Raw genomic sequence first — 18,650 nt, forward strand, 5'->3', positions numbered from 1 at the left:
CAGCTTTTGTTTATTAAATTGTAAATTCTTACATTTTCTTCAGTACTGCAAGATGGTTCTCAACAGTAGCATTATATAAATTTATCTAATATCAGTTGATAATCAGTCAGTTGATCAGTTAATGAAAGACATATGATTATTCAGTTTATACTTTACTTAATCAATTATGCTGCCAAACATGGCTGGCATCCTGTTGGGAAGTAACATCATCATAAACTAGCTTAAGTTTAAAGCTGAATTGCACCATTGCATAATGTTCATATTCACAGGAAGGGAGTGAAGACACAACTATGTCACTGTTATCATTATGCAAGCAGAGCCAGCAGTGTGGCTGTTGTACAATGGTCCCAACACTCTACATGTTCTGATCCACAATGTGTTCCAATGCACAGCATGTCTCCCATTGGACAACATGCCTTGATGTGTAATATATCCCAAAGCACCATGTGTCCTGATGCACAACTTGAGCCCTTGTTATGCACAAGCACAGCCTGCATGGTGCCCTGTTGTGCATCATAACAATTTACTAGCATAGTTGTGTACTAGTCAGTGATGTAGCTCCATCATCTTAAAGTTATATACTGCAGCCTCTAATGCAGGAGCTTGGCCCACATATTATTTCTGCAGCCTTTGTCTGGTGAAATGGAATGTGTATTTGTCTCTGTGACTGGAATATAATCTTAGGATTCATTCTAGCAAAGAGTTCTGTGACATCAATGTGAAGTTGAAGGCTTTCATGGCCGGCATCCATAGTTTTTTGTGGGTTTTTTGGGCTATGTGGCAATGTTCAAGAAGAATTTTTTCCTGGTTGTTTCATCAGCATCTGTGGTTGGCATCTGAAGATAGCCCGAAAAACCCACAAAAATCTACGACATTACTTTTTATTAACTGCCATGATAGGTGAAGAAAAAATCATTCTGCACTACATACCTGCATCAATAGACACACTTTAGGTGTGTCCACACTGCAGAATTAAATCAGTTTGATATCATTTTAACTGCTATGACTATTCTACAGAACCCTGGGTTTTGTAGTTTGGTGTAGCACCAGAGCTCTCTAAGGGACCAGGCTGAATACCTCACCAAACTAAAAATCCTAGGATTCTTTAGGATAGAGTCATGGCAGTTAGTGGTATCATACTGCTTTAATTGTGTTAGTGTGGATACACCCTGTGTTATATTTGCTTCCAGTTTAATACTGAAACGTAGCTTAATATACATTGTTTGAAGTCTGAAATGGGCTACTGTGGCCTTCCAGATGTTTTGGGGACTTCTGCTTCCATTAGCCTTCACCACAGGCTATGGCAGCTAGGGCTGATCAAAGTTGCAATCCAAGAAACAGCTGGAGGGCACAGTTATGCATGCTTGTTTTGAAAGTCATATTTTTGATCACCAGTTTTCTTGAAGCCACCCATAAGCATACTCATAAACCAGAAGCATCACTGCACCACCTAGAAAAGAGAAAATTGTTTTATGAAATAGAAAATCAGATCCCTTTAAGGATTTATGCAACTTCTGATATGACACAGAACGGACACTTCTATAAAATTTGGTGCAAATTTGAACAAATCCAGTCCTGGTAGGACGTTGGGTAGGAAATTCCATACACTGATATGAACTTAAATGCACTCATGGCTTTAAGGATGTACAGTTAGGAGCTTATTGCTTGATGTATTAATTTGGCTTACCTCTCCCAGTTTAAATTTCAATTCAGGCTGCATCCTGATTTTATCAGAAGGTTTTTTTCTGCCAAATTTGTTACCTGAATATAGCCCAGGTGCATCGTCACTTCCAGGAGTGCTCCACGTGGCTCTTTCCGGATTCGGGAATTTTCTGGCTCAAGAAAATGGCCCCTGGAACACTCCTGGAAGTGGGAAGCACCCGGGCTGTATTTGGGCAGCAAATTCAGTGGCAAAAACCTTCTGATAAGATCAGGATGCAGCCCGAATTGAAATTTAAACTGGTAGAGGTAAACCAAATTAATAAGTCAAGCGGTAAGCTCCTTAAATCAAGTGTGAAAAATATGCTATGTTTATACTTCACTTTCTACTCTTACCTGGGATGTAAACTGTTTTGGTAGAAACAAAGATATGGACTTCCCTCTTAACACCACATAAATATTATATAATATAGGGAGCTGACATATATGTGGATATGTATTTGAAAATGAAGCCATTAAACAAGCAGGGAAAATAGTTTTTTTGTGGGTTTTTCGGGCTATGTGGCCATGCTCTATAAGAGTTTATTCCTGACGTTTTGCCAACATCTGTGGCTGGCATCTTCAGAGAAGCAGGGAAGCAGGGAAAAGGTTGTATTCCCTTTCAACAGACAATTGCCCATGGGCCAGGTTGTCGCTTTAGAATTTACATGTGACGACAAGGGCTTGAACCAGCTCCTCATACAGAGGCCTTCATGGGTTTATTTACATTATACGTTGTATCAGTTTCCTATCACTTTAACTTTCATGGAATCTTGGAATTTGTATCGGATGAGGAGCACTTAGAATTATCTGTAGTCAAGCACTAAAACTCCCCATTAGAGAATTCTAAGTACTTCTCGCCAAATTACAAATCTCAGAAATCCATAGGATGGAACTATGACAGTTTAAGTGTTATAAAACTGATATAACTACACACCCTAGGTGTCCATTTCAGAGTCAGGAAAACATACTTTTTTGTAGTATAATCCTAACTCTTCAATGCTGACTGTAGGAATTATGATTAAAACAACAACAACAACAACAACTTTTCTAAGCTCATCTAATTCTACCCTTTGGCCACCAACATGGGGTTAATGTATATACAACTGGAGTCTAAAATTCAAATGTATTTTATACATATCTGTATGTATACAATATTTCCAAAAAGTACACAAGATGTAGAGTAGTGACATGACACACAAAAAGCTATCTGCCCAATTATTTGGATCAACAGCAATAAAGGAAGATATGCAAGAAGTAACTTGCATTGTTAGAATTAAATCTGTATCCTCTTCCTGACTAACAAAGTAACGCAAATAGGCTTTGCCCTCTACTCTCACCTGTATTTTTCTTTAGTTCTGACTCATGACAGGGTTATAGCCCATGTAGTGAGCTGGTGAGAGGAAGGGAGGGAGTAAGAATCAAGAGCTATAAGAAAAACACAACATAGCAATGGGAGCACAGCTTGGAAAAGTTACCAGTGGGATCATAACTCTACTGGCCAGGCTGGCTGGGGGATTCTAGGAGCTATAGTCTAAAATGTACCCCACCCCAATACTCTGAATAATTTAAACAGCAGTTTGATCTTCTGTTAAAGTATGTACATTTGCATGTACACATTTTTGTTCTCAATACTTACTGAATAAAAACAATGTTTAAAATGATCAAGGCAGGATTAAAAACGGTTGGGGAAAGACAAATTACCTGGGCCAAGCCTCATGATCTTAGGAACCAATCCTTTGTACAGAGCTAAAAATCTGTAGAAAAATAAATAAAAGAAGGATGTTTTTATTTTTAAAGGATAGAAAAATGATTTATATTTGTTCAATTGCTTAGACAATGCATGGAAAAAGTTACGTGAAATAACAAATACACAGAGTCTGGATTTTAACATTTTAGACAAGAATAAACAGCTGATTAATGTTCAGCTATAATGGCCATGTTGTGATCCTTTCCACTGAAAAACATGACTTTAATTAATGAGACATTTGCAAGACAACTCTGTTAATAGCAGCTGCACTACACATGCAGTGTGATGGCCATACATGAATAATACAATTGTGTTTGAGTTCTCACATTTACATGGATCAAACAGCCATGCTGGTTACCACATAAAATAGCTCTTGTACTGGACCAGTTTGGTAATAAACAAAATTAATTGGTATAGTCAATGACTGCCATGAAGGAATACACACACACACAGACACACACATGCACAAAAGATTACTGTTGGCCCTCTGTATCCACATATTCTTTATCCATGGATTCAATCACCCACAGCTTGAAAATATTTAAATATATATATATATATATATATATATATATATATATATCACCCAAAGTAAATCTTGATTTTGCCATTTTATTTGAGGGACACTATTTTACCATGCTGTTATATTTAATGGGACTTGGGCATCCATGGATTTTGGTATTCATGGGACGTCCTAGAATTAAACCCCAATGGATGCTAAAGGCCCACTATATTAGAGCCAGTGTGGTGCAGTGACTTGAGAGCTAGATTGGGACTCTGGAAGTCCAAAGCCATGAAAACCAACTGGGTGACCTTGGGCAAGTCACATTCTCTTGACCTCAGAGAAAGTCAATGTAAATCTTTCCAAGGAAATGCCATGACAGAGTCCCCTTAGAAGTCAGAAATGACTTGAGGGCACCAAACAACAACAACAAAATTATTGCTATCCTAGCATCTGGTGCCAATTTAGTATGAAAGCACCAATAAAAATGAAGTTTGCATTCTTGTCCTCATATTCAGGTGATGATCAAAAATATTCAAAGCTTCAAAAACAACAACAACAACAACAACAACAACAACAACAACAGGGAGAAGAACAGGGAGATATGTCCAAAGTAAATTTGCTCCCCCTCCTGGTCTGTACGTATTATGAACATGTTAAGGAATCTGCACAATTTTAGATGTTCATCACACATTCTAGGGTGCCCATTCTCCTCAGGCATGAGGTGTCAAATAGGGGGAAAATAATCCATTCTACAGTCAAATTGGGGCTAAGTAAGATGTAGCAGTAATAATAATAATTAATAATTTGTTTTATTTATATACCGCTATTCCAAAGATCATAGCGGTGAACAGCAAGTAAGCTAATTAGCAAGTAAGCTAATTTGCCCCCAACAGTCTGGGTACTCATTTTAGCGACCTCGGAAGGATGCAAGCCTGAGTCAAGCTTGGGCCCTTTTGCTGGTCTTGAACTCGCAACCTTGTGGTTTTGAGTGTATGGCTGCAGTACAGGCATTTAATCACTGCGCCACCAGGGCAGTAGTCATAGATTCTGTCTAAACACTTCTCTATGTTTTTTTGGCACGCATTCCACTCAATTTATGGGCTTTCAGATTTGGGTGGGGTATTTAAAAGCTACCTTTAACACATTTTGCAGTGGATCTTTTAGGGGTGGAAAGGCTACCATGGTCTTTTCCTTCTGTACTGGTCAATCAGTTGTCTAGGGAACAGGGACTTTTTCGTAGCTCCTCATAACACACAAACCAGCCAAATCATCAATCATTATGATGTCAGTCAGAGGTTACTTATTTTCATCACACACAACTGAAGGAATTGAACAAAGGTTATCTTGTTTTTCTAATTTTATTATCGAAGAGAGCAAGTTTAAAAGAAGTCTGCATGCATCATATTAATGTCCTGCTGTAGATACATTTGGAGGGTTTTTTTAAAAAAAAAAATCAATAATCTTGCAAATGAAAATCCAGAAAATTTAAAGAAAGAAAGACATTTTTGTGTAATTTTTATATGCCTATTTCTGTAAAGCTGAACTTTCAGTCCTTCCTGATACATAAGGGTGGTTTTTATGGGCCTCATCAAATCTGAAATATAACAATGTGGTTTTATGGACTCGCCTGAACAAACAAGAGGCCTGGATATTTATGATTGAAATAAGAATGCTTTACCCTTCTTCTTTATAGACCATTGCCATAGTTTTAAAGCAGGTTCTGTACTTGATCTCTCCAGGAACTGGCTGTGGTCCTTGAATCCTACTTTTTGCAACATCAAAAGGGATGTTAATAATGGATGCTATTGTTCCTGAGACGAGGCCGATCCCAAATTTTCTTAGGAACTCCAAAGTTGGATCCTAGATAAACAAAGAGAAAATGATGGGAGAAGGAAGGAAGGAAGGAAGGGAGGAAAAGCAAGCAAGCAAAAGAGGAACAGAAGCACTTAAGTTGGTTAAAAAGTATAAAGTAATATGCATTTAATCAAAACGCTTGCATGATACAACACACTCCTGTTATTCTAGCGGAACACATTAGGATTTCCTACAGTGGGGCTCCATTTCTTGACAATCCTATTGGCTATGTTTTTACACATGGTCTAAATTGCTGAAGTACACATTTCCTCACACAGGATTTATAAACACAGTTCATAAAGCAAGGTCGGTACGGCATATGGGGATGATTTGTATAATTGGGCTTCACAATGTACTTAGTATTACTGTATCAAAACCGGAGAAATCCAAGCACACTATTAGCTAATTGGCCAGAATATTTTACAAATGACAGCAACTTCCACCATGAAGCCTACTAAAATGCTCATTTGTGTGTTGGACCCCCAAATGTTAAATTAAATAAAGGCTAATCTCAGTCTGCTGCTTTCCCCTCCAGGTTTTTTACATTTAGCTTCATGTGTAGCTGATGCACTGTACTAAGCTTCCTGCTATTAACAATCCAGCAGCGGTACTACTGCAAAGCAGACTTCAGTGCCCTGCGCATTATAAACAGTAGTAACTCACTAAGCTAATTGGCTGAAGAATTTACAACACATTGTTCCCAAAGCCTCCTATTTTGCCCTGGTTTTTTAAAAAAGGTAAAAACTAGTTGTAAAGTCAACCTTGAAACAACGTTTTTCTGTATGAGCTGAGACAATCCAACTGTGCTCCTATTCCCTCAGACAACTTTCCTACCCAGGTACTCCCCAGAACATCAAAGTGCTCAATTAGTTTATTTGGAAGCAAATTTTTCCTTAACAAACTCTAATCCCATATGTGTGAACACTGGAAACTAAAAGGGAATACTGACATATTGAATTTCCCATGCAGTTTATAATAGGACTTTAAAATCTTCCATTTTATGTCATGGAAACCACAAACATGACATGCTAACAATATGCTACATACATAGTATATTTCTTGCAATGCATTGCAAGAAGATGTATTTATTTATTTATTTATTTATTTATTTATTCATTCATTCATTTAGAGTATTTATACCCGGCTTTTCAGCCAGACCTTTCAAATGAGCAAACGGGTGGCAAAATCTGCATGCATCCTGCATCCCCTGCACAGCTTGGATTTGGCACCTTAAAATGTCAAATTAGATATTTCTATTGGTTAAACACCATTTTGTTTTACAGATTTTGCAGAAGATAGATGGAAATATTTTTCACAGTTGAATTCGTGAGCAACTATTACAATGTATTACCATCGGGATTCTTCTGCTGTAGAGCCAAATTAGAAGCCACCCAGTACTGATCTTCTTTCACTACAGTATGTAGTACAGACAAGACACATACTACTTGAACCATGGGATAAAGAAGAAATATTGGACAACCTATTGAGAGATAAATTCCAGAGGTACAAAAGACAAGGATGCATCTTATCACCCTATTTGTTCAACTGATACAGAAAATATCGTACTAAAACAGGCTTAGATTTGGAATGAGGAGTAGAGATTGGAGGAAGTAATATCAAATATGTAGCCCAAGATATGCAGATGACATGATAATACTAGCAGAAAATAACAAAGACTTGGAAAAACTACTAAGGAAAATGCAAGGTTAGGTTTAATGTTGAACATTAAGAAAACTAAAATTATGATCACCGAAGGTATTCATAAATATTAATAGTCAAAAACTTCCCACGTCTTGGAGCAATCATTGACCAGAACAGAAACTGCGGTCAAGAAATCAGAAGACTAGTACTTTCACCAGAACCTAAAATGACCAAATTGAGGGTTACTTTGGCCACATCATGAGATGATTCATCAGAAAAGACTATAATGCTTGGAAAGGCATAGGACAGCAGAAAGAGAGGAAGAGGATAGAGTCACGAAAAGAACATGGTTCTAAGTTTACAAGAACTAAACAGGTCTATTGAAGACAGGGAGACTTGGATGCCTCATTCACAGGGTCACCAGAGATCAAAGTCAACTTGAGGGCATTTAGCAAAAACAACCATATAGTTAAAAACATAGAAAGGTCAAAATAAAATAGACTTAAACTATGCAAAATATTAAAGCAAATAATTTATAACATTCACATAAAATGGGAAAAAGTAGTTAAAAACAATTCAATAAAAACAATATAGTACCCTTTTAAGAGCACTTTCCTTAAAAATGGTCAGTACTAAGCCTATTAGAACAACAACAAAAAATTGCCTGCAGATGGAAGGGCCTCCCAGGATGAGAGTTACAGAGCCTAAGGGCAACCACCAAGAAGGCTCTATCTTATATCTCTCTCATCTCTCCTCTGAAGGATAAGCATGATGTTGTCAGATAATCTTATCGTGGTTGCATGATAAGGACGACTGAAGGACGGGATAAGGACAGATATCATCTGATAATCTTCACATGATCGCACAATAAGGATGGGGTAAGAGCAGGAGTAATCCATCCTTTACCCATTTGTTAATCTCCTAGATTATGTGATGGACAGCTGTAAAGGAACTAGACAAGATCCTGAAGTATAAAGATATACCATTACAGTGGTACCCCGGGATACGAATGCGCCGGGTTACGAATTTTTCGGGATACGAAAAAATCCCATAGGGATTTATTGCTTCGGCTTACGAAGGTTTCTTCGGGTTACGAAAAAACCGCGGCGCTATTTTCCGCCACCGGAGGGCAGCAGAGAGCTATTTTTCCATTAGCGCCTATGGGAATTCGGCTTACGAAGGTATTTCGGCTTACGAAATTAACCGCGGAACGAATTAATTTCGTAACCCGGGGTACCACTGTACATACTAAAGTTAGGATTGTCCATGCCATTGTATTTCTCATTTCTATGTATGGTTGTGAAAGCTGGGCAGTAAAGAAAGCAGTCAGAAGAAAAATCAACTTATTTGAAATATGGTGCTGGAGAAGAGTTCTACAGATACGATGGACTGCTAAAAAGACAAATAAATGGGTCCTATAGCAAATCAAACCTGAAATCCTAGAAGCCATGATGACTAAACTCAGGTTGTCATGCTTTGGCCATACCATGGGAAGAGTTGACTAACTAGAGAAGACAATAATGTGTGGTAAAGTAGAGGGTAGTATGAAAAATGGAAAACCATATTCCAGATGGATAGACAAAATCAAGGAACCATGGCTCTGAGGACTTTATAGCTTCCTTGTGCAATGACACCCAGACTTTATGATTCACCTTCCTTCTGTGGGGACCTCCTCTCCACTACCATTTAATGTTGCTATAACCAGATGCATTACAATAAAGCCATCCTCTGAGATCTTCTGGGATCCCTACTGCCCACTGATCAGCACCAGCCACAAAATGGCTGTGAGAGGAGGCCCCCACAGGAGGTAGCAGAGTCCTGCTGCAAGGGAAATATGGGGCTGAAGAAGATGGCTTGGAAAGAGCAGCCTCTGGCCACTCTGGCCCCGATTGGGCCAGGACCGCAGCAACTGCATGGCCTACTCCTGAACGGACTGCCAGCAGGAGCGGATTTAACCCATCCTTTTTGGGTGGGCTCTTGCCACCTTGGCACAGACTCTGTGTGGCTTCTGGCTGCTTTGGGGGAATGCTTCACGTAAGCACCACGTCCTCAAAGTGGCCAGAAGCTGCTTCTTTTGGCCCGTCTGTTTGGGGCCTTTGTATACTTTCACTAGGGTGGAATTTTCCAATGCAGCATTTCAGCTAGTGGATTTTTTGTTTGTTTGTTTGTTTGTTTGTGACCTTGGGCAAGTCATATGCTCTCAGTCTCAGGGGAAGGCAATGGCAAAGCTCTTCTGAATAAATCTTGTCAAGAAAATCCCGTGACAGATTCGCCTTAGGATTGCCAGAAGTCAGAAATGACTTGTAAGCACACAACAACTACAACCCCAGTAAGGGACTTTGAGGAAAACCTGGAGCAGTGGGAAAATAAGACGGAGAAGCTTTGCAGGGTGAATGACACTTCTACTTTCTGGAATCATCAATCATCACCATTTCAAAAAAAGGCACAATGGCTGCCAAATCCTTGCTCTGGTTGTTGTTGTTGTTGTTTTATGCTATGTGCTGCTTACCTTGTTGACAGGAATTATGTTTTTCACATTGAAGTAGAATCCAAAATAAACCATATTAAACACTCCATGCCGTCCCAGGGTTGCAGGTAACCCTTTGTTGAGCCCATTGAGACCCAAGCCATGGGTCTGAATAATCTGCCGAGCTTTGGCGAAGGTGGATGGTTGCTGCAGAAACAAAGCAAAACGACTGAAAGCACTTAACATAACATAACATAACATAACATAACATAACATAACATAAAATATCACAGCCTTATTTTGAATGTGATTTTAAACAAAGTTTAGTTGTGAAGAGGATGCACAACACCTACCAAAATGCTAGCTACATTTTAAGCTGTGGCAACTTTTAGCTTCCTTGTCTGGGGAAGTAAGGCCAGCCCAGGGTTTGACCTACACTTCAATGGTGCTATCAAAGTGCTAAGACTGTTTTTGGGGATAGCTGGAGGGAGTGGGAAATGGGCAGAAACAGTGGTGGCTGTTAGCTTCCATGTCAATAGGGTGGTGAACCTACTTCAGTTTTCAGTCTGAACTTTAAAGAAATGATATAAAACCCAAAACAGATTGACTGCCCCATTGACATGGAGGCCATCTACAATCACTATTTTTTAATAAGAAGAGATTAGTTGCATTACTTGCCTATTCAGAAAAACAAAACAAATAGCTTCATTTATATACCGTTTCATACTGAACTAACAGTGTCTAAATGGTTTACAACTGTAAGCTAATTGCACCCAACAATCTGGGTACTCATTTTAGCGACCTCGGAAGGATGCAAGCCTGAGTCAAGCTTGAGCCCTTTGCTGGTATTGAACTCGCAATTTTATGGTTTTGAGGGAATGGCTGAATACAGGCATTTAACCTCTGTGTCACCAGGGCTCCTACGCATTCACATAAGTATTTACTGTATGTTGAACACTGCCTGTTATCAAACATGTTGACCACAGAGTTCTTATTTTCCTCAACGATCTCTCTTGGGATGCATCTACACTGTAGAAATCATGCAGTTTGACACTACTTTAACTGTCATGGCTCCTACAAAATCCAGAGATTTTATTGTTTTGTAAGGCACCACAAGACCTCAGAAAGCTACAGATCGCACAATTCTATAGGATGGAACTACACTTTATTTCTAAAGGACAGGTGCACCCTTAGACAACTGTCAATGAGTATTGCCCCAACTATTATATTGGAGATTATCAGACAGGGGTAATGACAAGAGAAGGACGGGAATGAAGTGCAATGCTCCCGTCCTTATTGTGTGATTGAGAAGATTATCAGATGATGTCGTGATAATCCCATGAATATCCTGTCAATAAAGAGGAATTGCCCTGTCATTTAACCCCATTTCTTAATAACAGGATAACCCATTCATACTGAAGTGATGGGACAATTCCTCTTCATTGAAGGGATAATCATGGGATAAGCCCCATGTGTCTGATAATCTTCACCTGATCATGCAATGATGGGAGCATGGCACTTTGCCCATGTCCTTCCTCTATCATTACACCCCCCACCCCACCCCGTCTGATAATCTCCATTGTCATAGGCTTTATGATTGACCATTGGTTCATCGATGTCAGTATTATCTACAATGACTGGCAGGAGCTCACCACTGTGTCACACATTTCCAGCTGTAACTGGAGATGTCAAGGATTGAAGCCAGGACCTTTTACCTACAGAGCAAGTCTAAGGCCAAACCATATGCAACATGTTAATATATGTACCAGCATCATGTAGTTATTTCTATAAGAAGAAACAAGTGCTGTTGGACCCATGAGACATACTGACCCCCCCCACACACCCCTCAGAATTCAGTACTGCCAAGGCCATATAAATGCCTGTGTACATGAACAAAGATGCATGTGATTTATTTTGTTTTGTGTTGATGAACATATTTTGGCACAAAAATGGGGAACTGAAACACCTCTCTCATAGCAGCTGCTGGTGCTCCCAGTAAGGTGGAATGCTCCTACATCACAAAGCTCTAAGGATGGATAAGCCTAGAGGGCAGTCTTGTTTTCTTGTGAATGCACCTGTTTAACAGCTTAGGAAGACACAAAGCATGAGTAATGTCTCCCACCAGTGTGACAATTAATTTGGTTAATCCTCTGTTTCTTTGTGTACCAGAAAGTTGGGCTCTTGTTTCACAATGTGAACCAAGTAGCTACCAACACAGAGGTGCATGAGACACAAGTAAATGTGTGAGGAAGGGAAATGTATTAGTCTTTCCATCTCTGTTGTCAGTTTCTTCACATGGAGGGCAAGAGTTGTAAAGCTGGAAGCCTTCTCAATCAATAAAGTCTCTCCAAAGCATTAAGAATAAAAAATTTCTAGGCTCTCAATTCATGAGGAGAGCCTCCATAGATAATGGCAATCTCCCTGTTCAGGAAAACTTTAAAGCCCTACATGGTTTGGTTCCAAGTAACCTAAATAATCTGTTTCTCCTGTATAATCTGCCCCATACACTCAGGTCCTCTATGGGTCATTTACTCCATTCAGTCCAGACTAGTTTGGCAACTGTCAGCCAGAAAATTATTTTCAGCTGCCCCTACTCTGTGGAACAACCTGCTGGAAGAGATTCGACAGCTGAATATGCTGTATGAATTTAAAATAGCTTTAAAGACTGGCCAGGTCTATCCAGATGATTTTTAAATTGTACATTTTAAATGATGAATTATTTAATGGGGATTATTTTAATAAATAGGTGTCTTGTCTGTTCTTTTAAACTCATATGTGCTTTTAACTGCTGTTGCATTTTTAACTGATGGTATGTATTTGTTGGTCTGTTATTGTTCCCTGGGGTAAGAAATAAATTGTTGTTGTTGTTGTGCTGAGAAGTGGGGCCATGCAGAAAAGGTCTTCCTTTGTTGTTCCAATCTGGTCAGAGGATATTCAGGAATTCACAGAAGTCTGAAGGAGCTTCTAAGTGCATTCAGTAAAAGCTCTTTGCCACTTCTCTATGACTGAGGACACTGAGTAGCAACAGATGTAGTGATGCCCACCATTTTGGGATTAGACCAGATGAGACAAATTTATGAAGGATAAAACCATCAGTAATTATTAGTCACAAAAGCTATATGACTCTATGACTCTAGTTGCAGGCAATACAAAGGAGGTTGCTATTGTGGTCCTTTCCTGCTTGTGGACTTTTCACAGGTATTTGGTTGTCCATTGTGGGAAAAGGAAGTCGTACTAGCTAGACGTCTGGTCCCATCCACATAGCTCCTTCTTTTGTCCTTTAATTTAAAGCTCAACTCTGCAAGGATGGGAATGGTGTGGTGTGGTGTTGTGTGGAGGACTAACACTGAAGACACTATTATTATTATTATTATTATTATTATTATTATTATTATTATTATTATTATTATTATTATTATCTTTATTTATAAAGCGCCGTAAATCTACACGGCGCTGTACAAAAACAAGTAAAATCAAGAATATAAAAGCCTGCCTATGGCGTACAATCTAAAAGTTAAAGCAACAAATTAAAAACATCATATAAAACAAGTTAAAACAGCAATATCCACTATTGAGTCAAGCGTCTGAACAACCAGGACACAATCACAGACTCCCTGGGAACGCTGCCCTAAACAATATGGTCTTTAACTCGACTTTGAAGCTGGTTAGAGACGTGTTGAGTTGTGCTTGTAAGGGGAGGAGGTTCCAGGAGTGAGGGGCAGCAAGCGAGAAGGGGTGAATCCGGGACGAGGCAGTGGAAATCCTGGGCTGGGATAGGAGACCTTGGCTACCAGAACGGAGGGAACGAGTGGGGATGTAGGGAGAAAGTAGTTCGGAGAGATAGGGAGGGGCCAGCCCATGCAGAGCTTTAAAGGTGAGCAGAAGAAGCTTGTACCGAATGCGGAAGGGAAAGGGGAGCCAGTGAAGGGATGACAACAGAGGGGAGACATGGTCATACTGGCGAGCGAGTGAGATAATATGAGCAGCTGAGTGCTGAACAGAAATCAATGGGTGGAGGTGAGAGAGAGGAAGCCCTGCCAAGAGAAGATTGCAGTAGTCAAGTCGAGAGACCACTAGGGCATGGACCAAAGTCTTTGCAGTAGAAGCAGAGAGGTATGGATGGATTTGGAAATATATGGAATGAATATTCCATAATTCATTCATACAATCTGAAATGTCAAAGAGGATTATCTTGACTACATGAACTGTAAAATTTCACACTTTAGGCCAGTAGGAAACTGTTTAGGAAACTGAAATGAAGGGCTACAACCCTACCTCCCGAACTCTACAAAGGTCAAAGGAAGCCAGAAGATATGACCCCTGACATCAGGTGTGTGGCCACAGACCTGGACACTGGCAAGTTCCAAGCCAAAAAGCTGGATAGAACTTTTTCAGCTAGTGTTTTGGTAGGGAACTTAGGCTTTGGGCCCACCATTCTCCCTTCCCTATGGGGGTTGGGAATGAAATGGTTTTAGCCAATGCCTCCATGATCCCCTTAGAATTGCCAAGTTGGTATGCTCTGTTTTACTTCCTCGTGCTTTTCCTTGCATAAGGAGGAGGGCACTGGAATGAGCTTCTCTGAACCAGTGCCCTGGGAACTTGTGCTGAGATGTAGCAGGATTACTCCCTTTCTTTTTCATTTGGGTGGAGATGCAGGAGGGAGAGCAATCTGCTTTCAGCTTTTATTTCTAAGAGCCAGCTGAGGCCTAGCCTAGGACTCTTCCTGCTCTGGAATCACCAGCTGGCAGGGGCAGAAACAGTACCCAATATCTCAGTTCAGAGTTAATTGTGAGGATTCACTTATAGATAACTCAAGGGAGGAGAAAGCACTTTGGAGAGAGGTTGGGAATGGTGGAGAGGCTCTGGCAGGTCAGGTTTTGACCCTTGCTGAACCAGATTAAGTTTTCAGGGCAAAATGTTTCCTCTATTGCTTTGAATTTATACGTGAATTACAAGATGAAGGAAATATGTCACTTCTCCTATGTAGATTTTTCTTCTAACCAGGAATTCCAGACCTTCTAGACCCTTCTTCCATAGACCATCTGTGTAAACTAATTCAAGTAGGAGGAACTTTTGGGGTGGGGGACTTTGTATTTAGTCTGAGTGATCATTTTTATAGTACTTTGCTCTACTCTGGAACAACACATCAAGGTGGAAGATTGCTTTTAACCTTTTAACTGTTGTGCCTTTAGCCTTACATTAAAGTTTATTCTGCTGTCCAATTGTTTGCTTACTTAGCTTTGCTTTTCACTAATGTTACCTTTGCGTAATCAAATACTTAATGAGAAAAGCAAAGCGTAGCTTCCACAAGGATGCTTAAACAGGGAAATGAGGGCAATTTTGACTACAGCTCTATAAACGGTGCTAATTTCACTATACCTATTTGTTTAATATGTTTCCATTGCAAAAATGCCAGCAAAATGATCAGGAGAAACAGCCAAATGATCCTTGTAATAGCCAATCCAACAGGTGAATGCTTATTCAGGTGACTGTCAAGCTGAGCTTTCTTTTAATATTTTGTTTCACCCTGATTTACATGTGTTTAGCATGTATTTATGACTCGGTGTGCAAAAGTAAACTGTTTTTTTTAAAAGAACAATAATATTAGACTGCTGTTGTGGAAATGGTCTGGAAAGAGGTCAAGTAATCTTACTATGCTGAAAATGATCTCAAGAAAAAGAGGTACAGTGGGTGCTTGGTATCCACTGGGGTTTGATTCCAGGACTGCCCTCCCCCCATGAATACCAAAATCCATGGCTGCTCAAGTCCCATTATATATAATGGGTAGTAAAATGATGTCCCTTATATAAAATGGCAAAAATCAAAGTTTGCTTTTTGGAATTTATATATTTTTGGAATATTTTCAAGCCATGGACAGTTGAATCCATGAATAAATAATCCATGAGTATGGAGGGTTGACTGTGTTTGGAAATGATTTCAAAGAAAAACAACCCCCTCCACCATGCAACTAATTTTGTAGCACTTGATGAGATTATGCTCAAAAAGTGATAAGAACCTAACTAGATGCTTCAATTACCTTGCTTAATGTGATGCTCAGACAGAATCATAAAGCATGGTCTGGGCTTACTTTTTTAAAAATGTCTGCACACCACGCTCAGTTATTATTTTAACACAAAAGTTTCACCTTGAATGAAAATGAACAATAGGAAGAAAAACTTTCAGCCAGGTTTCCAGCAAGTCAGTCCCTTTTGTTGCTTATAGATGTGGTGGTTACTCACCATTTTTAACATCAATGGCTTGCATTTCCCCCCAGTTTTTTCTCTCTTTACAAAGCACATGTTCATCAGGAACCTAGGACTGACTCCTTTCACAGATCCATATACTGTATATGTGACCTGGCTTTCTTAGTGTTATTTCTGGGACTCTTGTGAGACTGGTTGTGAAGGTGGTGTGGTTCTTGGACTTGGCCATAGTTTAAGTCTTCACCTGCACTACAGCGTGGGAAAAAACTGGAAGAGCTGATCTGGGCCACCTTAAAGAATAAGAACAGCATCATCCCAGGGACAGTTCCGAAGAAGATGAGCTGCATCGGAACTGCAGAAATGATGCAGTTTAACATCATTTTAACTGCCATGGCACAATGCTATGGAATCCTGGGATTTGCAGTTTGTTGTGGCACCAGAGCTTTTTGACAGAGAAGGCCAAACATCTCACAAAACTAGAAATCTTAGGATTCCATAGCATTGAGCCATGGCAGTTAAAGCATTGTCAAACTGCATTTTTTCTGCAGTGGAGATGCAGCCCTAGTTGTAATCTGAGAAACAATGGAGGGTACGGTTTCTGGGATGTCCCATTTAGAGGTCACACTGCTAACAGAAACACCGTCAGCAGTAGATCTATGACTGTGGAGAGCTCTGCAGATATAGTGGGTATTGTTGGAGCAGATAGCTTCTGCATCAATGGAGCTTTTCTGCTCTTTTAAGGGACACTATCACCCAGTGGTAGCTAGTGGCTTCCATAACAATGAAGGACTGAATCCACACTGTGTTTTAGTCTGAACTTTAAAGAGCTATTCAGGCTGCCAAATTTGTTTGAAGGATAGGATCCGGCACTTTCTTTAAAATTTAGACTAAAACTTGGAATGAATACAGTATGACCCCTTTATCTGTGGAACTGGTTCCAATGGTTTCACTTACCAATGTCTGAAAAAAATATGGTGTCTTTAGGGATCTGAAGGTCCTCCGGTGTGACTCTGTGGCCAACCTCTACCAGAAATGTAGGGTTTGCTATTACCTCCAATTTTCACTATCTATGGTAAGTCTGGGAAAGTATTTCCTGCAAAGATGGGGGTCATACTGCATACTGACATGGCAGCCACCAGTTACCACTGCTTCTGCCCATCCTCACTCCTTCCAGCTAGTAGATCTAGAGAGTTAGGATAGATCTCTTTGTCTTACAAAATTCAGTGGGGAAAAGTAAATATAGTGGGCTCTTGGTATTCACTGGAGTTTGGTTTCAGGACCTCCCATGGATTCCAAAATCCATGGATGCTCAAGTCCCATTAAATACAGTGGCACAGTAAAATGGTGTCCATTATATGAAATGGTAAAATCAACATTTGCATTTTTGACTATAATTATTAAAACATATTTTCAAGCTATGGATGGTTGAATCCATGCATAAAGAATCTGTGGATACCAAGGGCCAACTGTACTCCATATTTTTATTAATCCATTCATTCTTTCCCATTTGTTTATCATAAATTATGTATTTTAAATGCATGACTCTTCTGCTTGCCTTGAAAATTTAACCAACAATGCTACAGCTCAAACTGCTCTGTGCGCCACATGTTTTAAAATAGGTTTCTGTGCCCCACTAATTGTTTTTTCCACAAACAGATCCTTCTTGTAAATTAAAAAAGATATAAAACCTCATTTATTTAAATGAGGAGAAGATTCCCCACCCCCGTTTTCTGTTTGCCTTTTCTTTAGAAAGCACTTGAACATATTCAAACATGTCAAGACGTATCTTACCCTCTTAGATTCAGTTATGTCTGAAGTTAAAGACCAAGTTTGTTTATGTAAAAGACTTGGATAAAAGGCCAATACAGAATAGGAGAATAATTCCATTTGTGAAAGGGGGGGGCAAGGGGGGATAAGCATATTCCATATGCTTCTCTGTTTTTATTTCTTACCTGTTCTCTAGCTATTAGTGGAAAAGTTTCTAAGAGAGAAGACTGTTTCTCTGACCCTTAAGTGTACCATGGGTCTTCCTAAATGAGACAAAGTGACATACAATGCTTCTTAACTTTCTTCTTGGATTTCCAATATTATGTTTGTTCCATCTTGTTTCTGCACCAGTTCATCATTACAGGTTGAATCTCCAGTATCCAAAATGCTTGGGACCCTGTGTATTTTGGATTTCCCCCCCAGATTTTGGGGCATATTTGCAAATACATAATGAAATATCTTGGAGATGGTACCCAAGTCTAAACGCTAAATTCATGTATGTTTTATATACACTTTATATACATACTCTGAAGATAATTTTATATACAATATTTTAAAAATAATTTTGTGCATGAAACAAAGTTTATGTACATTAAACCATCAAAAAGCAAAATGTCACTGTCTAAGACATCCGTGCAAAAAAGTTTTTGATTTTGGAGCATTTCAGATTTCAGAATTCTGGATAAGGGAGATTGAAGTTTGCGGAAGAATTTGTGAACAATTCCATTTTCCCTAATACATGAATTTTCAAAATCTTTCCTTTAC

At 39.4% G+C, this 18,650-nt stretch overlaps 1 protein-coding gene across 1 annotated transcript in view; it reads right to left on the reverse strand.

Annotated features, from left to right (window-relative positions):
- Positions 1 to 18,650, reverse strand: part of SLC25A21 (solute carrier family 25 member 21) — a 395,030-nt gene continuing 376,380 nt past the window's right edge. Inside the window, exons 7-10 of the mRNA XM_042446537.1 lie at positions 9,958 to 10,122; positions 5,632 to 5,813; positions 3,403 to 3,455; positions 1 to 1,450 (exon numbers count right to left, since the gene is read on the reverse strand). Of these exons, the coding sequence (XP_042302471.1) occupies positions 1,389 to 1,450; positions 3,403 to 3,455; positions 5,632 to 5,813; positions 9,958 to 10,122 (462 nt within the window). The 3' untranslated portion in view covers positions 1 to 1,388. The remainder of the gene's footprint in view (positions 1,451 to 3,402; positions 3,456 to 5,631; positions 5,814 to 9,957; positions 10,123 to 18,650) is intronic.

The sequence above is a fragment of the Sceloporus undulatus genome, chromosome 1 (assembly GCF_019175285.1).
Source record: "Sceloporus undulatus isolate JIND9_A2432 ecotype Alabama chromosome 1, SceUnd_v1.1, whole genome shotgun sequence".
Classification (NCBI taxonomy): Eukaryota; Metazoa; Chordata; class Lepidosauria; order Squamata; family Phrynosomatidae; genus Sceloporus; species Sceloporus undulatus.